Source organism: Sorex araneus, chromosome 1, assembly GCF_027595985.1.
Source record: "Sorex araneus isolate mSorAra2 chromosome 1, mSorAra2.pri, whole genome shotgun sequence".
Taxonomy (NCBI): Eukaryota; Metazoa; Chordata; class Mammalia; order Eulipotyphla; family Soricidae; genus Sorex; species Sorex araneus.
Window position 1 is genome coordinate 231,332,431 of NC_073302.1, and position 24,297 is coordinate 231,356,727.

Genomic DNA, 24,297 nt, shown 5'->3' on the forward strand with positions numbered 1-24,297 from the left:
CAAAACTACTACTACGATTGCGCAGAGAAGTGAGAGATCAGAGTACGCCAGGGAGGAGAGAGAAATAAACCGACAACCCACCGGCCTGGGACCCAGTTCCTGTTTCTCCATTTCCCTGGTCCTTGCCCATCTTCCAGCCTGGGAAGGCGACTCTCAGTCACCAAACACTCGAGTGTCCCTTGAGATTGCCCATACATCTTTTCTCTTTGGAAACAAATACCCTTTAACTTCGGTTTAAATATTAACCCAACTCTTCCATTAGATGCTATAGATAATTTACTAAGAACTTCTCTTCTTTATATATTATAGGACATACCAGGGCCTGGGAAATATGACATTAAAAGTCAGTTTCAGAAGACAGAAAATGTGACAGAAAAAGTAAATCAAACATCACCTGCTTTTCTTTCTCAATCCCAGGTAATTGTCCACAGACTTTTAATGCAGAGACTAGGTACAAAGTGAAGCTAGAAACAAATTCACTGGTGTTTAAATACATAATAAGAAAGTTATATTTAAATAACTTTGAAATTCAAATATTTAAATAACATGGTTTGAGAAACTATGGCAAAAATGGGCATAATAAAATGAAATAAGTTAATATTAATATTTGTGAAGGTTAATGTTTGAATTGATCAAACTAATAAATACTATAATGAGCAAAATGTTACATGTGAAAATTCAGGCTGATCTATAAAGAAATGTAGTCCGAGTTTATCAACATACTTTTCCTGTGAATGTAGGTCTAATATAAAGTCTCTGAGTCATGTATCTTGACAGAGAAGGTTCAGAAGTCTCTGTGGACCCTGACCATAGGTGATTTCTACAACAGACACTGGGGCACTGCGTCTCTAGATCCTGTTTTACAGAAATGATTTTGTGTTCTTCAAGTTATATTCTAAAATTATTGGAAGGTCTTTAAATATTTTTCTTGTAATTTTTATTAGGATACCATGAGTTGTTTCAGGCATACAGTGTTACAATACCAATTCCTCCATACTGTTCCCAGGTTCCCTCCCACCACCCAGCCTGCTCCCTTGGCAGGAATATAACAAATTTAATATTACTTGCTCTAAAAAAACTTAAAGGAATGGCAATGGGATTGTAAAAAATTAAACCAATATATGTCAATTTGTAATGATTGATTACTATATGACTTTAACATATTTATTTATTTATTTTGGGTCACACCTGGCGATACACAGGGGTTACTCCTGGCTTTGCATTCAGGAATTATTCCTGGCGGTGCTCAGGGGACCATATGGGATGCTGGAATTGAACCTGGTCAGCCGCGTGCAAGGCAAATGCCCTACCCACTGTACTACTGCTCCAGCCCCTGACTTTATTTAAATTTAAGCATATTTAAACTAAAATCGTTTTATACAATATAATATGATACCTAGTCTTATTTCATAATTAAGTTTTAAACTCTGGTATCTAAAATATATTTCATTAAATTTTATTTTGTGCTTGAATCTTATTTTGGTAGTTATCACGATTACCTGTCATAAGATTGTCTTTCTTTAATTAAAGAACTGAAATTTACAGTTATTAATAGTAATGTTGTAGACATACAGTATTTCAACACTAATGCCACCACCAGTGTCAATTTCCCTCCACCAGTGTTCCTATATTCCCTCCCCACCACCCCATTCCATCCCTGCATCTTAACTTATCAGGTGCATTGCAACTTTTTAGTGCTTGCAACTTAGATTTCATGTTTTCAGTTTTGTTAAGTCCGTGTTTTGGATATATGGCTAAATCACTTACCCATATCAGCAGTATAACTGAATCCCTGATGCCCTGATGCCTGTTCACCCATTCTCCTCTCCCTCCCTCCCTTGGTTTCTTTCCTCCTTTTTTTTTCTCTCAACACTGATCAAAGGTTATCTAGGCACTACCCTTTTACTATACTACATTTCTTCAGTATTCTATGTACCAAAAATAAATGGTACCATCCTGTGCTTATCTTTCTTCTTCTGACTTATTTCACTCAACATGATATCTTCCAATTCCAACAATGTTGTAACAAATTGCATAATTTCATCATTCCTTGTAGCTGTATATTATTCCATCATGCACATATATCATTTGTTCATAACTCATTCATCTGTCATTGGACACCTAGGTTGATTCCATACCTTAGTTATTGTACTGAATGCAGCAATGAATAGAGGGGTGCATATGGCCTTTTGAAAGAGTGCTTTTATATTCTGGGGATTGATGCACCAATGTGGAGTTGCTGGGTCCTATGGCAGTTCAATTCTAAGTTTACTGAGAGCTCTCCATACTGTTTTTCATAATGGTTGTATCAGACATTTCCATCAACAGTGGACGAGAGTTCCTGTTTCACTATATCCCCACGAACACAGATTGCTCCTACTATTTTTTGATATAGTAATATCAAATCTCATTGGCCAACCTCCATCACCCAACCACTGCCATGCTCCAGGCCACTTTCTGGATGCTCAGGCCGAGTCTCACACGTGAATAAAGTCTCACAGAACCCAGATAATGCAGAACTTTGTGACCTTGGACTCTGGGCTCAATGGGACCTGGGAGCAGAGGTCCTCTGCCTGCTTCCCCCATTTCCCGGTGACCCAGGTGTCACAGCCATAAACCACTCCCTGCTGGCACCAGATAGTCTCATCAGCTGATCTCCACCACCCAATCACCACCATGCTCCAGACCGCTTTCCACTTTTCTGCCGGGCGACACATCATAAGACACTTCCTACCCATTTTCTATAATTACCATACCATATTTTATGGGTTTCAAATATGGTGTGAGTCATATGGCTTGCAGCCTCATTGTGGCAGGGGGTTGGCAATGGTGCAGACCTGCGAAGAGTGAACCAACAGGTGCTGCAGATCATTGAAACATGCCAGTCGACCAAAAGCTTGCATTCAGTAGACTGGGAGCAACTGTAAGGGTGATTTGAGGCTGCCCTAAAAGCCTCCATCACTCTTGGAGAGCCTGGCAAGCTGCCAAGAGTATCCCACCCGCACGGCAGAGCCTGGCAAGCTACCCGGGGCATTTTCGATATGCCAAAACTATTAACAATGACAGGCGTCATTCTCCTGACTTTGAAAGAGTGCACAATATGACAGTGTTAAGAAGAATGAACAAGGAAAGGCCAATAAATCTCAGGGCCAAACTAGGCTGCCAAAACAAAGAAGGGCAAAAATGACTACTTTTAAAAAAAATTTTATTGAATCACTATGAGATAGTTACAAACTTTCATGTACTTTCGACGCACTTACGCTGGCTTCAGAAGCATCCATTGAGGACCTGATGGTGCTAGAGAAGAAGGTAAAATACTACATGATTGATCTGACTGAGACGAGAAGGAATCAATCACATCATGCCGTTTACAACACTGGAGAAGAACTGTTCCTCAGAACATGTGACAATAGAGGCGTTGGTGGTGTTGGTGGCCAACACGAACTTGGCCATGAGCACTGATTCATTCAAATGCCTGACAACCCGAATCAGACACTTAACACTTGAGTAGATGTGGCTCATTGCTGGCAGTTTCTATTTTCATCATCGATGCACCAACATCCAACTACAATGAAGAAATTGAGAAGTTCTACATGGAGCTGGAGAAGTTCTATAAAGAAGATCACACCTTCTACAAGATAATTGTCGATGATTTTAATGCCAAGATAGGACTGAGGAGGTCAACAGAAGAACTCTACATCTGAACCCATGGCCTAGAATGGATTGTAGGAATCAAGAAATTTGTCCATTTCTTTTAGGTTCTCTTGTTTCATGGCATAGAGATTTTCAAAGTAGTCTCTGATGATCTTTTGAATTTCATTGGTTTCTGTTGTGATATCCCCCTTTTCATTTCTGATTCGGTTTATTAGGGTTCTCTCTCTTTCTTTCTTTGTGAGTCTTGCTAGCAGTTTATCAATCTTGTTTATTTTCTCAAAGAACCAGCTCTTTGTTTCATTGATCTTTTGGATTGTTTTTTGGGTTTCCATATCGTTGATTTCTACTCTAAGTTTTATTATTTCTTTCCTTCAGTCTGGCTGGGGTTCCTTTTGCTGGTCCTTTTCTAAGATCTTGAGCTGTGAAGTCAAGCTCTCTATATAGGCCCTTTCTTCCCTTCTGAGGGAAACTTTCCCCTTAACACAGCTTTAGCTGCATCCCATAGGCTCTGGTAGCTTGTCTTCATTCTCATTTGTTTCAAGGTATCATTTGATCTCTTCCTTGATTTCCCTCTTGACCCACTCTTTGTTCAACAGGGAGTTGTTTAATTTCCAGGTGTTCGATTTGGTGCTCCGTGTCTGTGTGTGATTATCTTCTATTTTCAGTGCATAATGGTCTGAAAAGATGGCTGATACAATTTCTATCTTGCTGATTCTGTTGAGGTATGGTTTGTGACCCAGCACGTGGTCTATTTTGGAGAATGTTCCATGTGCACTGGAGAAAAATGTATAGCCCTGTATAGATCTGTTAGCCCTCTCTCTTCTATTCTTTTTTCAGGGCCATTGTTTCCTTGCTGAGTTTGGATCTTGTCAATTTATCCTTATCACCTATCCATAGGTGATAAGGCAGTGTTGAAGTCTCTGACTACTATTGTGGTGCTAGTGATGTCCTCCTTAAAGTTTGTTGGGAGTTGTTTTAAATATTTAGCTGGTCACTCATTAGGTGCGTATACATTTAAGAGTAAGATTTCTTCCTGTTGTACATCTCCCTTGATGGATAGAAAATGACTTTCACTGTCCCTTCTAATCTTTTTGAGCCTGAAATTTATTTTGTTAGATACTAGTATGGCCACCCCAGCTTTTTTGATGTAGTTGTTTACTTGTAGGATTGTTTTCCATCCTTTGACTTTGAGCCTGTGTTTGCTCTGACTGTTCAGGTGTGTTTCTTGTAGGCAACAGAAAGTTGGGTTTAGTTTCCGAATCCATTTTGCTATTCTGTTGTCTCTTGATTGGTGCATTTAGACCACTGACATTGAGAGAGATTATTGTCATGGGATTATGTGTTCTATGAAGTTCCTGAGTTGTTGTTTATCTGTGAAATAGTGGATGGTTCCTTCGAGTTTAAGCGAGAGTTTAGCCGGATAGAGTAATCTTGGTGAGACGTTCATTTTATTGAGCTTTTTAACTATATCCCACCATTGTCTTTGGGCTTGGAGGGTTTCCTCTGACAGGTCTGCTGTAAATCTAAGGAATGCTCCTTTGTATGTGATTTCCTTCTTTAACCTTGCTGCTTGCAGTATTGTGTCTCTATCCACGGCATCCATCATTGTGACTATGATATGCTTTGGAGTTTTTTGTTGGGGTCCCTTTTAACTGGTACCCTTTGGTCTCTTCGGATCTGGATGCCCACATTCTCCAGCTCCAGGAATTTCTTGGCAATGATGTCTTTTACTGTGTTTTTTTTTAAAATTGGAATTAGTTCCCTGTGCTTCTGGTACTCCAATGATTCTTATGTTGTTCCTTTTGAGGTCATCCCCTAGGACTCTGATTTACTCTAGAGACATTTTGAGGTCTTTTGCCATTATTTGTCGTTGTCTGTAAGGTTTTTGCAACTCATTTCAAGGTCACTGATTCTGTCTTTGGCTGTAGCCATTCTACTGTTGAGGGCTACTACTGAGCTTTTTATTTCATCTACCTGTTCCTTTAATTGTGTCACTTCCGTTTGTAGCTTTGAAATTTCTGCTCTCATTTCTTCCTGTATTTTCTTGGTGGTCCGTTCCAAAGCTGTGTTTATATCCTCCCTTAATTTATTGGTTGTCCATTCCATGGTTGTGTTCATATCCTCCCTTAATTTATTGGTTGTCTGGTCCATGGTTGCTTTGAGTTCATTGACCATCTTCACAATTTTTTCTCTGAATTCTTTATCTGAGTGGAGGTTGTATTTGTGGGTCACCTCTCTTGAGGCTTCTGGAATCTCTTCATTTTCTCCTTGTGAAATGTTTTTTCAATGTTTCTTCATGTTGTTATGGAACAATAGAGGTGAAACCTTCTGATTCTCTATCTCTAGTCTCTCCTGCTACAGGAGGGGATTCTAGGTGAGCTAAATCGTAGATGGTATTCTTTTCCCCCTTCTAGAATAGTTCCTTTATTAATGCCCTCTTCCTAGTTTATGTAAGGCTTCTAGTCAAGGCTTGAGGCTATGATCTCTTTATGAGGGCTTTGTGTACCTTCTTGTATTCCTGACACTTTTTCTGGAATTAGGATAGGTTAATGGCTTATTGGCATATAGTGATTGAGATGACCAGGTTATTTCGAATAAATAAGTCATACAGATTGTAACCTAAGTCCTCAGTATAGGAAAGGGGGAAAAATAACTGCGGACATTGCTGGCTGCAACTCTGGAAAAAGGCCACGTCCCCTTTTGAGGCCACGTCCCCTGACATAGAAGACACTCCCCCACCAGCAAAAGGGCAGGACCCCAGGGTTACCTGGGTTAGGGAAGTTACCTGGGGGAGGGGAGTGGTTGGTTAGAAGAGTGTGTGGAGAGGCAGGTGTGGAGAGGCAGGCAGCGGGAGCGGGGGGTGGGGGGGTTCCCAAGCCCTGGCAGTCCCCCAGGCTGGGCGGAGCTGGCATCGAATCCAGAGTTCTGACCTCTGTTGACAATCGAAAATCAGGGACTCTGCCTCCTTTGCCAAGGTGTTGAAAATCAGATGGGCCTGACACTTAATGCAATTTGGAGACAACCACTGGACTAGAGCTTTTACCGACTGGATTCCACGGGACATCAAAAGAACACCTGGTCGCTCACCCAAGAGATGGTTGGACTTCTTCATTAAGATCCTGAATGAGTGGTTTGATGCTCTTCTTGTTCCTGGAGCAAGCAGACGCCATTGGGATACACTAGCACGTGACAGAGATGAATGGAGATGTTGCTGGTGCCAGCACGAGTAAATCGAAGAACAACAAGATGACAAGTGATTGCAAGTGAGCTTTTAGTACTGGTGTGAGATGGTATCTCATTTGCATTTTAATTTAGATTTCTCTGATAATGGGTGAGGCTGAGCATTTTTTCACCTACTGGCCATCTGCCAGTCTTCCTCTGAGAAGCATTCTATTCATTTTCTCTCTCCATCTTGATAGGGTTTTGAAAGTTTTTGGTTGATATTTGCGATTACTTTATATATCCTGTATATCAAATCTTTTTTTTTTAAATTTTATTTTATTAAATCACCGTGTGGAAGATTACAATGCTATCAGGCTTAGGTCTCAGTTATACAATGCTGAAACAACCATCCCTTCACCAGTGCCCATATACCACCACCAAAAAAAAAAAAAAAACCCCACACAGTACACCTCCCATCCCGCCCCCCCACCCCCTACCTTGTAACTGATAAGTTTCATTTTACATTCTGTTTACTTTGGTTACATTCAATATTTCAACACAAACCTCACTATTGTTGTTAGGAGTACCCCACTAGACTCAGACCTACTGTGAAGACAAATAAGGTTTTGAATTTCTGTACTTTAACAAGAAGTCCAGGGAGATTTCTTCCAGATATTAGATAATTGCAGGCTTGAAAACCCAATCTGTGGTCGTCTTAATATGGCGGCCACCGCGCACTTCATCCCCGGAGAGAAAGAGGCGAGAGAGAGAAATACCTTTCCCCTCCTCGGCACAGGGCCGAGGCTTAGTTCTCAGGCTGGAGACATTCTGCGAGGAGTTGCCCATGCCGAAAGGGGTTTTACTGGGTCTGGATTCACGCTTGTGCAGCTGCGGAGAGGCCGCACATGCGTGCGGCCCCCAGGATCACATCTCGGCGGTGGGAGGGGCCGGTGCCTCCCACCTTCCCAAGAGCACCCTCGTGTCCTTTTGCTGCAGTTTTTGTCGTAAATCCCATCTGTGGTCGTCTTAATATGGCGGCCACCGCGCACTTCATCCCCGGAGAGAAAGAGGCGAGAGAGAGAAATACCTTTCCCCTCCTGGGCGGGCACAGGGCTGAGGCTTAGTTCTCAGGCTGGAGACATTCTGCCTATCCTGTATATCAATCAAATCTTTATCTGATGTGTTGAATGCAAAATTTTCTCAGTTAGTTGTTTTCAGTTTTAACCTGTTTCTTTTGCCTTGCAGAAGCTGTTTAATTTTATGGAGTCACATTTGTTTATTTCTTTTTGTGTTGACGTTGCCAGTGCTATGAGATAATTGAAGACACCTTTGAGGTCCAAAGTTTGAAGTGTTCTGCCTACATTTTCTCCAGTGTACTTTATAGTTTCTGGTTGGATCTCAAGATCTTTGACCCATTTTAAATTCACTTTAGTGTGAGGTGAAAGTTATGACTCCAGCTTTAATTTATTACGTGTAGTTATCCAGTTTTCCTATCACTATTTTTTGAAGGGGCTATATTTACTCCGTTTCATGTTCTTAGATCCCTTATTGAAAATTAATGCCAAACATATGGTGTTATGTCACAGGGTATTCAAATTTGACCCACATAAAGGATTTTTTAAAATTATGTGCTAATTTGTATTAGAGATTTCATGAAATACAAAACCTACTAAAGATATATTTGTTGTTGCATATAACATTTATTTATTTATTTATGTATGATAATTTATTGTATATATCATAACTTATTTTTCGTATGATAATTAGAGATTTTAACCACCATAATAGCATATATATAAAATATTTGGTGACACTGATTATATTATGTATATAAGTGAAATTTTAAATTTACATTTTCCCTCAAATGGTGCAGTGTTAATCAGGCAGTTGGATTCTAATTGGGCTAACAGTTCTTTGAGTAGTTTAATAAAAATTCTTAATTTTAAGTGCCTTAGTAAAACAGTGCTTTAACTTCAAGAAATAATAGAGGACACGAGGAAATGGAAAGATATCTCCTGCTAATGGATAGGGAGAATTAACTTGTCAAAATGGCAATACTCCCCAAAATATTTTACACTTTCAATGTGCTCCCTATAAGAATACCCATGACATTCTTCAAAGACATGGAGCAAGCACTCCTGAAATTCATATGGAACAATAAGCCCCACGAATAGCTAAAGCAACTTTTAGGAAAAAGAATATGGGAGGAATCACCCTCCCCAACCTCAAGCTCTACTACAAAGTGGTAGTAATTAAAACAGCATGGTACTGGAACAAAGGCAGAACAATAGAGCAATGGAACAGGATTGAATATCCTGACACACATCCTCAAATATATGATCATCTAATCTTTGATAAGGAATTAAGAAATCTGAACTGGAGCAAGGAAAACCTCTTCAACAAATGGTGTCGGCAAAATTGGACAGCTACATGCAAAAAAACTGGGCTTAGATCTTTACCTAAAACCATGTACAAAAGTCAGATCAAAATGGATTAAAGATCTCAACATCAGACCAGAATCCATCAAGTACATGGAAGACAAGGTTGGCAAAACCCTCCACAACATTGAAGCTAAAGGTATTTTCAAATATGACACACGACTGTCCTAGCAAGTGAAAACAGAGCTAAACAAATGGGACTGCCTTAAACTAAGAAGCTTCTGCACCTCAAAAGAAACAGTGACCAAAATACAAAGACAGTCTACAGAATGAGAAAGGATATTCACCCAATACCTATCTGATAAGGGGTTGATATCAAGGATATACAAGGCACGGGTTGAACTCTACAAGAAGAAAACTCCCAACCCCATCAAAAAATGGGGGATGGAAATGAATAGAAATTTTCTTAAAGAAGAAATCTTAATGGCTAAAAGACACATGAGAAAATGCTCTACATCACTAATCATCAGGGAGATGCAGATTAAAACGACAATGAGATATCATCTCACAACACAGAGACTGGCACACATTCAAAAGGACAAAAGCCACCAGTGTTGGCGTGGATGTGGGGACATAAGGATTCTCCTTCACTGCTGGTGGGAATGTTGACTGGTACAGTGTTTTTGGAATACAATATGGATTCTCAAAAAAATTAGAAATTGAGCTCCCATTTGACCCAACAATACCACTCCTGGGAATTTATCCTGGAGAGGCAAAAAGGTATAGCAGAAATGACATCTGCATTTGTATGTTCATTGCAGTACTGTTTACAATAGCCAAAATCTGGAAAAAAACCAAGTGCCCAAAAAGAGATGACTGGTTAAAGAAACTTTGGTACATCTACACAATGGAATACTATGCAGCTGTTAGAAAAGATGAAGTCATGAACTTGCATATTAGTGGATGGACATGGAAAATACCATGTTACATGAAATGAGTCAGAAAGAGAGAGACAGACATAGAAAGATTGCACTCATCTGTGGAATATAAAATAACAGAGTGAGAGACTAACACCCAAGAGTAGTAGAGATAAGGGCCAGGACGTCTGCCCCATGCTTGGAAACTGGCCTCACATGCTGGGGGAAAAGGCAGCTCAGATAGAGAAGGGAACACCAAATAGATGATGTTGGGAGGACCCATTCGGGTTTGAAGATGCGAACTAAAAGTATACTATAGACCGAACATGAAGGCCACTCAATACCTCTATTGCAAACTCCAAGACCCAAAAGGAGAGAGAACATAAAGGAATGCCCTGCCACAGAGGCCGGGTGGGGTGGTGGGGGATGGGGTGGGGGTGGTGAGAGGGATACTGGGATCATTGGTGGAGGTGAATGGGCACTGGTGGAGGGATGGGTAAATGATCACTGTATGAGTGAAATGCAAACACAAAAGTTCATAGTATTGTAATTGTACAGCACAGTGATTCTCTAATAAAAAATTTAAAAAAATAAAATATTAGTTTAATATTTTTTTAAAGAATTGAAAAGAAATTTTACTTAATTCAAGTAGGTTGTATAAGAGATGAAATCATTAAACAATATTTGATGTGTTACAGGCTTGAAAAAATTTTGACTTCATGACTCATGCCCACATATTCTTAATTTTCCATACTTTGTAAGAAGTACTTGAACATATGGCTGGAGAATAATAAAGGATTATGTAGGGTATATGTGAATACTTTGATGTTTATTTTTATGTGTATATTCAAACTGATAACTTTATCTCAAAACAGGGAGTAGGCAGAATATATTAAAATGAACCTGTAATATTTTAATATGTCAGAGAGTAAGAAAAACCCCATAATATTAAATAAAGATGAATACAGAGCATTTGGCCATCTGAAATAATTTAAAGACACTGCACTTATAAAAAGTTAAACAGCTATTTAAAACTGACTTTGGGGTGTGCATATGGATAATTCATAGATGACTAAGTATATGAACAGTGAAATAATTTGGGGAGAATAACTTGCCTCCCACACGGAAGAACCTGGCAAGCTCCCCATGGAATATTCAATATGCTAAATACAGTAATAAATAACAGGTCTCATTCCCCTGATCCTGAAAAGAGCCTCCAATCATTGGGAAAAACGAGTAAAGAGAGGCTGCTAAAATCTCAGGGCTGGGACAAATGGAGATGGTTACTGGCACCTACTCCAGTAAGTCGCTGAACAACGGGATGACAGTGATACAGTGAACTTTTGCCTATAGTGGAGTGTGAAGTACTGGTAAATATAAATGGAGTTGGATTTAATATAAATTAAAATCAAAAGTAAGACCTTCATGACCTCTTTGAGGTACACAATGATGTACCTTTAGTTATGATGCTTTGAGAAAGTCACATCACCTTTTTAGTGTTCTCTGTTAGTGCATATCCTGAATATAATCTTATGTTTTTTGCTTTTTGGGTCACACCCAGTGATTCTCAGGGGTTACTCCTGACTCTGTACTCAGTAATTACTCCTGGCAGTGCTTGGGGGACCATAAGGGATGCTGGGAATTGAACCCGGGTTGGCCGCATGCAAGGCAAACGCCCTACCCACTGTGCTATCGCTCCAGCCCCCCTCAGTATAATCTTAAGTAGTAGAGAAATCCCATCTAAAAATTTTTAGTATAGGAAAGGGGAAGAGGGCTATTTTTATTCAAGTCACAAGATCTAAATAGAAAACTGTGGAAATGCTCTTTTGTTAAAGAAAGCTGAAAGATAGTCTGTATCTGGCAATACATCAGAAAAGAAAAGGCAATAGAGGCATTAGTAGACCAACTTGAAAAAATTTTTTATTGTTTTTTTTCTTTTTTTTGGGTCACACCCGGCAATGCACAGGGGTTATTCCTGGCTCTGTACTCAGGAATTACCCCTGGCAGTGCTCAGAGGACCATATGGGATGCTGGGAATCGAACCTGGGTCGGCAACGTGCAGGCAAAGGCCCTACCCGTATTGCTCCAGCCCCCCAACTTGAAAATTTTTAATAGAATGGTGGGTTATATGGAATTATTACATCATCAATACATTTGTTGAAGTTGATAACTACTGTGAATATTTGAGAAGATATGTATACCTAGAGCAAATGCAGATCAAAACATTTATTTATTTATTTTTATTTATATAGAATCTCCATGAGATACAGTTACAAAGCTTTCACTATTGAGTTTATGGCATACAATGATTTAACACACATTCCAATAGCAGTGTGCATTTTCTTTTTTTTTTAAATTTTTTTATTGAGTCACCATGTGGAAAGTTACAAAGTTTTTAGGTTTAAATCTCAGTTATACAATGCTCGAATACCCATCCCTTCACCAGTGCACATATTCCACCACCATCCCGCACCCCCACACCCCTAACCCCCCCACGCCCCTACCCCCCCTTAGCCCCCCTTAGCCCCCCCACCTGTGTAACTAATAAATTTCACTTTACTTTCACTTTGATTGCATTCAATATTTCAACAAAACTCACTATTATTGTTTGGAGAGTCTCTCCCCTAAAGTCAGACCTGCTGAAAAGGAAGCATTAGATAATTTGTTTTTCATTGCTGAGGATGAAGAGGTATGAGGTCGAGTGACCACACTTAGCGGCCTCTCGGTTTTGGGTTTCTGTATTTTAGTAACTAAGTCCAGAGAAGTGATAGCACAGCGGGTAGGGCGTTTGCCTTGCACTCGGCCAACCCGGGTTCGAATCCCAGCTTCGAATCCCAGCTTCCCATATGGTCCCCTGAGCACTGCCAGGAGTAATTAATTCCTGAGTGTAGAACCAGGAGTAACCCCTGTGCTTCGCCGGGTGTGACCCAAAAAGCAAAAACAAACAAACAAACAAACAAACAAAAAGAGAAAACTAAGTCCAGAGAGATATCTGCCAGAAGTTGCATCATTGCCAACTTGTACTTCTAAGTTACATTATATTCCACATATGAGTGCAATCTTTCTATGTCTGTCTCTTTCTTTCTGACTCATTTCACTCAACATGATACTTTCCATGTTGATCCATTTATATGCAAATTTCATTACTTCATGTTTTCTGACGGCTACATAGTATTCCATTGTGTAGATGAACCAGAGTTTCTTTAACCAGTCATCTGTTTTGGGGCACTCTATTTTTTTCCAGATTCTGGCTATTGTAAACAGTGCTGCAATGAACATAGAAATACATATGCCATCTCTACTATACCTTTTTGTCTCTCTTGGATATATTCCCAGGAGTGGTATTGCTGGGTCAAATGGAAGCTCAATTTCTAATTTTTGAGAATCGTCCATATTGTTTTCCAAAAGGGCTGAACCAGTCGGCATTCCCACCAGCAGTGAAGAAGAGTCCCTTTCTCCCCGCATCCACGCCAACACCGGTTGTTTTTGTTTTTTGGGATGTGGGCCAGTCTCTGTGGTGTGAGATGATATCTCATGGTTGTTTTGATCTGCATTTCCCTGATGATTAGTGATGTGGAACATTTTCTCATGTGCCTCTGAGCCATTCGGATTTCTTCTTTGGGAAAGTTTCTGTTCATTTCATCACCCCATTTTTTAAACGGGTTGGCAGTTTTCTTCTTGTGGAGTTCAACCAGTGCATTGTATATCCTTGTTATCAACGCTTTATCGGATGGATACTGCGTAAATATCCTTTCCCATTTTGTAGATTGTCTTTGTATTTTGGTCACTGTTTCTCTTCAGGTGCAGAAGCTTCTTAGTTTGAGATAGTCCCATTTATTTATCTCTGTTTTCACTTGCTTGGCCAGTGGCGTGTCAGCGTTGAAGATACCTTTGACTTAAATGTCGTGGAGGGTTTTGCCGACCTTGTCTTCAATGTACCTTAGGGATTCTGGTCTGATGTTGAGGTCCTTAATCCATTTTGATCTGACTTTTGTACATGGTGATAGGTGGAGGTCTAAGCCCATTTTTTTGCATGTAGCTATCCAGTTTTGCCAGCACAATTTGTTAAACATGCTTTCCTTGCTCCACTTCGCCTTTTTTGCTCCCTTATCAAAGATTAGATGGTCATATATTTGGGGGCATGTGTCAGAGTATTCAACCCTGTTCCAATGGTCTGCCGCTCTGCCTTTGTTCCAGTACCAAGCTGTTTTAATGACTACCGCTTTGTAGTAGAGTTTGAAGTTGGGGAGGTTGATTCCTCCCATTTTCTTTTTCCCAAGAATCGCTTTAGCTATTCGTGAGGGCTTATTGTTCCATATGAATTTCAGGATCGCTTGCTCCATTTCTTTGAAGAATGACAAGGGTATCCCTATAGGGATCGCATTAAATTTGTACAATGCTTTGGGGAGAATTGCCATTTTGACAATATTAATTCTTCCAATCCATGAGCAGGGGATATTTTTCCATTTCCTCGTGTCTTCTTTTATTTCCTGAAGTAGCGTCTTGTAGTTTTCATTATACAAGTCCTTTACCTCCTTAGTTAAGCTGATTCTGAGGTACTTGATTTTTTGAGGCACAATTGTGAATGGGATAGCTTTTATCATGTTGCTTTCTTCTCTCTCACTATTTGCATATAAGAAAGCCATGGACTTTTGGGTATTGATTTTATAGCCTGCAACTTTACTATATGAGTCTATTGTTTCTAGGAGTTTCTTGGTAGAGGTTTTAGGGTTTTCTAAGTATAATATCATATCATCAGTGAATAGTGAGAGCTTGATTTCTTCCTTTCCTACCTGAATGCCCTTAATATCTTTTTCTTGCCTAATCGCTATTGCAAGTACTTCCAGTACTATATTGAACAGAAGAGGAGAGAGTGGGCATCCTCGTCTTGTCCCTGTTCTCAGAGGGAAGGGTCTTAGTTTTTCCCCATTGAGGATGATGCTTGCCGTAGGCTTGTGGTAGATGGCTTTGACTATATCGAGGAAGGTCCCTTCTATACCCATTTTGGCGAGAGTTTTCATCAAAAACGGGTGCTGGATCTTGTCAAATGCTTTCTCTGCATCTAATGATATGATTATATGATTTTTATCTTTTCTTTTGTTGATATGATGGATTATGTTGATTGATTTCTGAATGTTAAAACATCCTTGCATCCCCCGGATGAATCCCACTTGGTCGTGGTGTATGATCTTTTTGATGAGTTGTTGAATTCTGTTTACTAATATTTTGTTGAGAATTTTCGCATCTGTGTTCATCAGGGATATTGGCTTCCAGTTTTCTTTTTTTGTGGTGTCCTTGTTTGCTTTTGGTATTAGGGAGATGTGAGCCTCATAGAAACTGTTTGGGAGGGTTTCTGTTTCTTCAATTTCCTGGAAAAGCTTGAGAAGAACTGGCAATAGGTCCTCTTTAAATGTTAGAAAGAATTCGCTAGTGAATCCGTCTGGGCCTGGGCTTTTGTTTTTGGGAAGACTTTTGATTACTGTGTCAATTTCCTTGATGTTAATAGGACTATTCAGGAACTCCAGGTCTTCTTGGTTCAGCCTTGGGAGAATATAGGAATCCAGGAATTTATCCATTTCTTCTAGGTTCTCTTGTTTCGTGGCATAGAGATTTTCAAAGTAGTCTCAGATGATCTTTTGAATTTCATTGGTTTCTGTTGCGATGTCCCCCTTTTCATTTCTGATTCATTTATTAGGGTTCTCTCTCTTTCTTTGTAAGTCTTGCTAGTGGTTTATCAATCTTATTTATTTCCTCAAAGAACCAGCTCTTGGTTTCATTGGTCTTTCGAATTGTCTTTTGGGTTTCCATGTCGTTAATTTCTGCTCTAAGTTTTATTATCTCTTTCCTTCTGCCTGGTTTGGGCTCCTTTTGTTGGTCCTTTTCTAAGGTCTTGAGCTCTGAAGTCAAGTTATTTATGCGGGCCCTTTCTACCTTCCTGAGATATGCTTGCAGAGCTATAAATTTTCCCCTTAAAACGGCTTTAGCTGCGTCCCACAAGTTCTGGTAGCTCGTGTCTTCATTCTCATTTGTTTCCAGGTACCTTTTGATTTCCTCCTTGTTTTCCTTCCTGACCCACTCATTGTTCAACATCGAGCTATTTAATTTCCAGGTGTTTGATTTATTTTTCTGTATCTGTCCATGATTAACTTCTATTTTCAGTGCATCATGGTCTGAGAAAATAGCTGGTACAGTGTCTATTTTGTTGATTCTGTTGAGGTATGTTGCGTGGCCCAGCGCATGGTCTATTCTGGAAAATGTTCCATGTGCACTGGAAAAGAATGTGTATTCCCTTTTTTTTTTGGATATAGAGCCCTGTATAGATCTCTTAGCCCTCTCTCTTCTATTTCTTCCTTCAAAGCCATTATTTCTTTTGTGAGTTTTAATCTTCTTGATCAGTCCAGAGGTGATAGGGCGGTGTTGAAGTCTCCAACTACTATTGTATTGCCCACAATGTCCTTCTTAAGGTCTGTTAGCATCTGTTGTAGGTATTTAGCTGGCCCCTCATTGGATGCATACACGTTTAGGAGTGTGATTTCTTCCAGTTGTACATATCCCTTGATTAATAAAAAGTGGCCTTCACTATCCCTTTTAATCTTTTTCAACCTGAAGTCTATGTTGTCTGATACTAGTAAAGCCACCCCAGCTTTCTTGAGGGAGTTGTTTGCTTGCAGAATTTTTTTCCATCCTTTGACTTTGAGTCTGTGTTTGTTCTGGCTATTCAGATGTGTTTCTTGCAGGCAGCAGAATGTTGGGTTGAGTCTCTGAATCCATTTTGCCAGTCTGTGTCTCTTAATTGGTGAATTAAGACCATTGACATTGAGAGAGATTATTGTCATAGGGTTTTGTGCCATCTTTCTGTAAATGTTTGTTGTGCTTGTAGGGGTTTTTCCTGTCTTATAGTAGCCCCTTTAGTCCTTCTTTTAGGTTTGGTTTAGAGTCTATGAAGTTCCTGAGTTGTTGTTTATCCACAAAATAGTGTATAATTCCTTCGAGTTTGAATGAGAGTTTGGCCGGATAAAGTATTCTTGGTGAGGCATTCATTTCATTGAGTTTATTCACTATATCCCACCACTGCCTTCGAGCTTGAAGGGTTTCCTCCAATAGGTCTGCTGTGAACCTAAGGGGTGCTCCATTGTATGTGATTTCCTTCTTCGACCTTGCGGCTTGCAGTAATGTGTCTCTATCTGTTACATCCATCATCCTAACTGTGATATGTCTTGGAGTTTTTCTGTTAGGGTCTCTTTTAGCTGGTACCCTTCTGGCTCCTTGAATCTGGATGTCTGCATTGTCCAGCTCTGGGAACTTTTCAGCAATGATTTTTTTGACTGTGGCTTTTTCATTGGGCTTGGTTCCCTGTCCTTCTGGTAGTCCAATGATTCTAATGTTATTCCTCTTGAATTCATCCCCTAGGACTCTAATTCTCCCTAGAGCTATTTTGAGTTCTCTCCCCATTGATTCTTGTTGCCTGTAGGCTGCCTGGAGCTGATCTTCAAGCTCACTGATTCTGTCCTCTGCTGCAGTCATTCTATTGTTGAGGGCACCCACTGAGTTTTTTAATTCATCTACGGAATACTTTATTTGTGACATTTCCTTCTGTAGGTTTTTTCTTTCTGTTCTCATTTCTTCCCATAATTTCTCAGCTGTCTGTTGTATCATTTCTGTGAGGTCCTCCTTTAATGTAACGAATACCTTGTCAAACTTTCGATTGAGTTGATTGAACATCTTGAGGATTTCACCTCTGAATTCTTTATCGGAGAGCTCCAGTTTGTAGGTAAGGTCTACTGATGCATCAACTCTTTTCTTTGTCCTCCCCTTGTGGCGGGGATTTGCGCTGTTTCTTCATATTGCTGAAAAAGGGAGCGGAGCAGTGGGCCGGTGCTGGAAGGTGACGAGGTTCTAGATGGGCGTTGCTCAGAAAGGGTGAAGCCAGGGTCCAAGGAAGACTGCGTGGGGGGTGGGGGGAGGTGCAGGCGCAGATGGGATGGCGCCCTGTTCACTCTACTAACCTGAAAAAGGGCAGCAGTGTGCATTTTCTACCACCAATGTCCCCATTATCCTTCCTGCCATCCCATTAAATCCCATCCTCTGCCTCCAAGGCAGTTACCTTCCTTCTTCCTTTCTCTCCACTTTTGGGCATCATAGTTTACAATACAGATAATGAGAGGGCATCATCATGTTTGGTCCTGTGTGTGCTTTCAGCACAACGTCTCCTATCCCAAGCAATCCCTCCAACCATAATTGACTTAGTGGTACTTTCTTTATCTAAACTGCCTTCTTTCCCAGCACATGAGTCAGGATTCCAAATCAAGATCAAGAAGCAATCCTCCTGGCCCTTTTCCCTTATCTCTACTGTCCTTGGATGTTAGACTGACAATATATTATTTTATATTCCACAAATGACTGCAGTCATCCTATGTCTGTCCCTCTCTTTCTGCTCAGTTCACTTAGTATGATACTTTCCATATCCATCCACTTATATGCAAAGTTCATGACTTCATCTTTTCTAATAGCTGCATAGTATTCCATTGTATAGATGTACCATGGTTTTCTTAACCAGTCATCTGTTCTCAAGCACTAGGGCTGTTTCCAGATTCTGGCTATTGTGAACAGTGCTGCAATAAACAGACAAGTGCAGATGTAATTTCTACTGTGTTATTTTTGCATCCTTGAAATTTCTTCCCAGAAATGGTATTGCTGGGTTTTATGGAAGCTCAGTTTCTATTTTTTTGAGAAATAGCCATAAAGTTTTCCAAAAAGACTGGACCAGTTGGCATTTCCGCCAACGATGAATGAGAGTTCGTTCTTCTTACATCTGTGCCAGAACTGGTTGTTCTTTTACTTTTTTAATGTGTGCCAGTCTCTGTGGTGTGAAATGATATCTCATTGTTGTTTTGATTTGCATCTTCCTGGCTATAAGCAATGTAGAGCATTTTTTCATGTGCCTTTTGGCTATTTGTATTTCCTTTTTGAGGAAGTTTTTGTTAATTTCTTCTTCTCATTTTTTATGGGGTTGGAGACTTTTTCCTGTAAAGTTCTGCTAGTGTCTTGTATATCCTGAAAATTAAAACCTAATCTGATGGGTATTGAGTAAATAATTTTTCTCATTCCCTGGGCTCTCTCTGTATTTTGGTCACTGTTTCTTTTGAGTTGCAGAAGATTCAAAGATTAATGTTTTTGTTTATCTTTGTTTCCACTTGCTTGGTAAGTGATGTTTTATCCTTAAAGATGCCTTTAGCTTCGTACCATGGAGGATTCTGCCTATATTTTCCTCCATATACCTCATGAATTTGGGTCTGATATTGAGGTCTTTAATCCATTTTTATCTGAGTTTTGTGCTTGGCGTTATGCAGAGGTAGCTTTTTGGATGTGGCTGTCCAGTTTTGCTTGAACAGACTTTTTTTGCTCAACTTCACATTTCTTGCTCCCTTATCAAAGATTAAGTGATAATATATTTGAGAGTCTGTTTCAGAATATTGAACTCTATTCCATTGGTCTGTGAGTCTGTTTCTATTCCAATACCATGCTGTTTTGGGGGGCATAGTGCCTCCAGCACGTCAACCTATACCTGCAGAGTGAGTGTATCAGCAGCCTGATGGTGCCTTCAGACTTCTAGATACCCCCAAATTGCCACTGTGCCTTTGGCCAGACCCCAATAATTTGGGGCCAAGTTTACCAAGAAATTAAATGGCAAAAAGTTAAGTATGTGGGACCCACTCCCACAAACTACTTCCGACTAAGCTATACAAGTTCATTCATTGGCCTTATTTCAGAGACTAATAAATCTCAAAAGAGATCAAAAACCAGTCAGTGATGGTGCACCCTACAGGACATATGCCAACAATTTATTTCCCTGGAAAGGATGGAAACAAGGGCCATGATCCAAAGATACACAAAAGAATCTCCGAACTGCTTGCTGCAGAGATGCCTCTGGACTTGAAGCCAGGTTATCTTCACTGGGGTACCTCAGATGGGGGCAGGTGTTGATCCTCCACTTGCCCCCTAAAAACTGTGGCAGAACCCAATGAGTAGTGTAGGTATGTGGGTTCAGTGATGACAAACTTCAGGTCTCAAGGGATAGGGGATGGTTCAGTCTCTCTCATCCCCCATCACCATGGGACTCTGGAGGTCATGGCCACAAACTGCCTCTGGCTGCTATTTAAACTCCTTAATGGCCTTGATCCAGCGACACACAAAAGAATCTCTGAACTGAGCAGCTTGCTGCAGAGATGTCTCCAGACTTTAAGCGAGGCCAACTTCACCAGGGTGCCTCAGATGGGAGCAGGTGTCATCCCTTCACCTGCCCCTTAAAAGTTCCGACAGCTGACAAATGAAAAGTGCAGGTACATGGGTTCAGTGATGACAAACTCCAGGCCTCAAGGGATGCGCCGGTCCTTTTCATTCCCCCCACTCACTGAGTTTGCCATCCCCATGGGATCCTAGAGATCACGCCTACAAACTGCCTCCAGCTTCTACTTGAACTCCTTAACGGCCAAGATCCAGAGACACACAAAAGAATCTCTGAACAGAGCAGCTCACTGCAGAGATTTCTCCAGACCCTAATTGTCTAAAATTTTAGAATTTCAGGAGCACACGGCCCCTCTTGTAGCTGAGCGACATCTTATGCTATTCATAGCAAGCAATACAAAAGAGAGTTTGGGCCAACAGTGATAGGTCTGTTCAGGTATTCCAAGTCTTCTTGGGTCAGCTTTGGGAGATTATAGGAGTCCCGGAATTTATCCATTTCTTTGAAGTTCTCTTTTTTTTTTTGGCATAAAGATTCTCAAAGTAATCTCTGATTATCCTTTGAATTTTAGTGGTTTCTGTTGTGATGTCCCCCTTTTCATTTCTGTTCTGCTTATTAGGGATCTCTCTCTCTCCTTGTGAGTCATGCTAGTGGTTTATTGATCTTGTTTATTTTCTCAAAGAACCAGCTTTTGGTTTCATTCTCGTTTGAATTGATTTTGGGGTTTCCATGTCGTTAATTTCTGTTATAAGTTTTATTATTTCTCTCCTTCTGCCTGCTTTTGGCTCCTTTTGTTGTCATTTTCCAGGATCTGAAGCTGTGAGGCTAGGTTACTTATGTGCACTCACTCTTCCTTCCTAAGGAATGCTTGTAGAGCATTTCCTCTAAACACAGATTTTGCTGTGTCTCATAAATTCTGGTAATTTGTGTCTTCATCATCATTTGTTTCCAGGAATATTTGATTTCCTCTTGAAGTCCGTGGTTGTTCAGTAGTGAGCTGTTCAATTTCCAGATGTTAGATTTGAATTTCTGTTTCTGTGGATGATTCACTTCTATTTTCAGTGCATCATGGTCTGAAAAGATCATTGATACAATGTCTATCTTCTGAATTTTACCTAGGTATGTTTTGTGGCCCAGCATATGTCTATCTTGGAGAATGTTGCATGTGCACTTGAGAAGAATGTATATTCAGTTTTGGGGGATGAAATGTGATATATATGTGTATATATGTAAATTAAACCCTGGCTTCTATTTCTTCTCTTAGATAAAGTATGCCCTTGCTGAGCTTGAGTCTGGTTGATCTATTGAGAGGTGATAAAGCGGTGTTGAACTCTCCAACTATTATTTTGTTACTATCAATGTCTTCTAGTCTATGAGCAGTTATTTTGCTGGCCCTTCATTAGGTGAATATAAATTTAGGAGTGTGAATTCTTCCTAATGTGTGAATGATCACAGATACTTTGATCATTGAGAAATGACCTTCACTGTATCTTGTAACCTTCAGACTGAAATATATGTGGCCTGATACTCGTATGGTTACCCCATCCTTTTTGAGGGACTTGTTTGCTTTCAGAACTGTTTTCCATCCTTTGACATTTAGTCTGTGTTTGTTCTGACTGTTCAGACTGTTTCTTGCAGGCAGCAGAATGTTGGGTTCAACTTTCTGATTCATCCTGCCACTCTGTGTCTTTTAAAAAAAATTTATTTATTTTTATTTTTTTTATTGAATCACAGTGAGAACAGTTACAAAGCTTTCAAGTTTAATTCTCTGTCATACAATGATCAAACACCCATCCCTTCACCAGTGAACATTTTCCACCACCAAGTATCCCAGTATACCCCCCATCTCAGCCCTCCCCCTGCCTTTGTGGCAGATGATTTCCACTTTACTCTCTCTGTACTTTGATTAAATTCAATATTTTGACAAAAGACCCATTATTATTTGGAGTTTCCCCAACAATCAGACCTGCTGAAAAGGCATCATTAGATAATTTGTTTTCTATTGCTGATTATGAAGAGCATATGATGTTGTGTGGCCAATATTTTGGATTTCTGATATTCTGATAAAAAGTCTGGAGGGATTCTGCCAAAAGCTGCTGGGTTTCGAGATTGATTTGTGTACCTCTGGGATCATGGCCGTTCAGGAGCCAGAGGAGCCATTCAAGGGCGTCAACTCAGGGTCTCATCAGAGTGGGGAGAAGGGCCAGTTCCACCTCCCCATCCCATGAGGCCCCGTGTGTCTCGTCACTGCAGTATCATACCTGGCTGTCCAATAGGGTCTGAAAGATGGCGGCCACCAAACCACCAGGGGAAATGGTGGAAGGGACAACACCTTTCCCCACCCGGGTTGGCGTGACGCCATAGTTTAATGCACAGTCCAGACACATTTCTGCCAAAAGTTGCTGGGTTCCAAGATTGATTTGTGTGCCTGTGGGATCATGGCCGTTCAGGTGCTTGAGGAGCTGTTCATGGGTGGCAATTCGGGGCCTTATTGGGGCTGGGAGAATCACTCTGTGTCTTGTGTTTTTTAATTGGTGCGTTTAGCCCATTGACATTGAGAGAGATTATTGTTAAGAGGTTTTGTCCCATGTTTCTGTATTAGTTTTGTGTGTTTAGAGGGTTTGTCTAGTCTTAAAGTGCCCAGTTTGCTTTTCCTGCAGCCGTGGTTTTTACTTTAAAGTTCCTGAGTTCCTATTTGTCTGTAAAGCTGTGTTGTTCCTTCAGGTATGAATGATAGTTAGCTGGGTAGAGTATTTTTGGTGCAGCATTCATTTTATTGAATATTTTTCACAATATCCCCCCACTGTCTTTTGGCCCAGAGAGTTTTATCAGATAAGTCTCCTATAAATCTTAAGGATGCTCCTTTATATGCAGTTTCTTTCTTTGATCTTGCTGCTTTGAGAATTTTATCTCTATCTATGGTTTTCATCATTCAGATTAGGATGTGTCTTGGACTATTTCTATTTGGATTTCTTTTAGTTGGTAACCTTTGGGCCTCCTGAATCTGGATGTATGTGCTCTTCAGCTCTGGGAACATCTCAGCAATGATGTCTTTGATGTCTTTGCTCCTTCATCAGGGTTTTCCTCCCATCCCTCTGGAATGCCAATGATTCATTGATCTTGACTTTCTTTTACTATCTGTTGATTTATTTTGAGACTCTTTTCCATTTTCTGCCGTTGTCTGGAGATTCTCTGCACCTCATCTTGGAGCTCACTGTTTCTGTCCCAGCAGCTGTTACCCTGCTGCTCTGGCTTTCCACTGAGTTTCTCATTTCACCTACCAATTTTTTTTAGTGTCTGTGTCTGTTTCTCTGTCTGTGTCTGAATGGAGAGAGAGAGGGAGAGAGAAAGTGAGAGAGAGAGAGAGGGAGGGAGGGAAGGAGGGAGAAGAGGAGGAGGAGGAGGAATGGGTAAAAGAAACAGCTTGTGTTTTTGTTTGCAGCTTCCTCATTTCTGTTCTCATATCCTCTTGTATTTTATTGACAGTGAATTCCATTGCTTCTTTGAGTTTCTTATGTATCCTTAGCAGTTTCATTCTAAATTCCTTATCTGAGAGGTTATACAGTTAATTATTAATGTTAAATTCATCTGGGCTAGTGACTTCAATCAGTAAGCTGGGTGAGTTTCTGAGTTGTTTTACCTTTGCATTTTGTAGTTTTCCTGTATATTGTCTATTTTGACCCCCTTAGTTGGGCTGTTTTTGTATGTGCATGGGTTAGGGAGAAGTAAAGAAATGTGAGTCTTGGGTTAACTAATACCTCTAATGTAGGATATAGATAAAGCAACTTTTCAAATGGATGCTATCATGTCCATGGTTTTTTGGGGTTAAGAAGTTTCAAAGGTATGCCATGAGGGATGGGTCTGGGATGACACTGGGAGTCGAGTCGGGGCTTTCTTTTGGTTGTCTGGTCACATTTCAGGCTGGGGGATGGGGAGTAAGCTC

At 40.3% G+C, this 24,297-nt stretch overlaps 1 protein-coding gene across 1 annotated transcript in view; it reads left to right on the forward strand.

Annotated features, from left to right (window-relative positions):
- The window catches only part of STPG2 (sperm tail PG-rich repeat containing 2), a 204,935-nt gene that overhangs the window by 90,745 nt on the left and 89,893 nt on the right, over nt 1-24,297 (forward strand). The window contains exon 7 of the mRNA XM_055127269.1: nt 310-417. Coding sequence (XP_054983244.1) covers nt 310-417 — 108 coding nt within the window. The remainder of the gene's footprint in view (nt 1-309; nt 418-24,297) is intronic.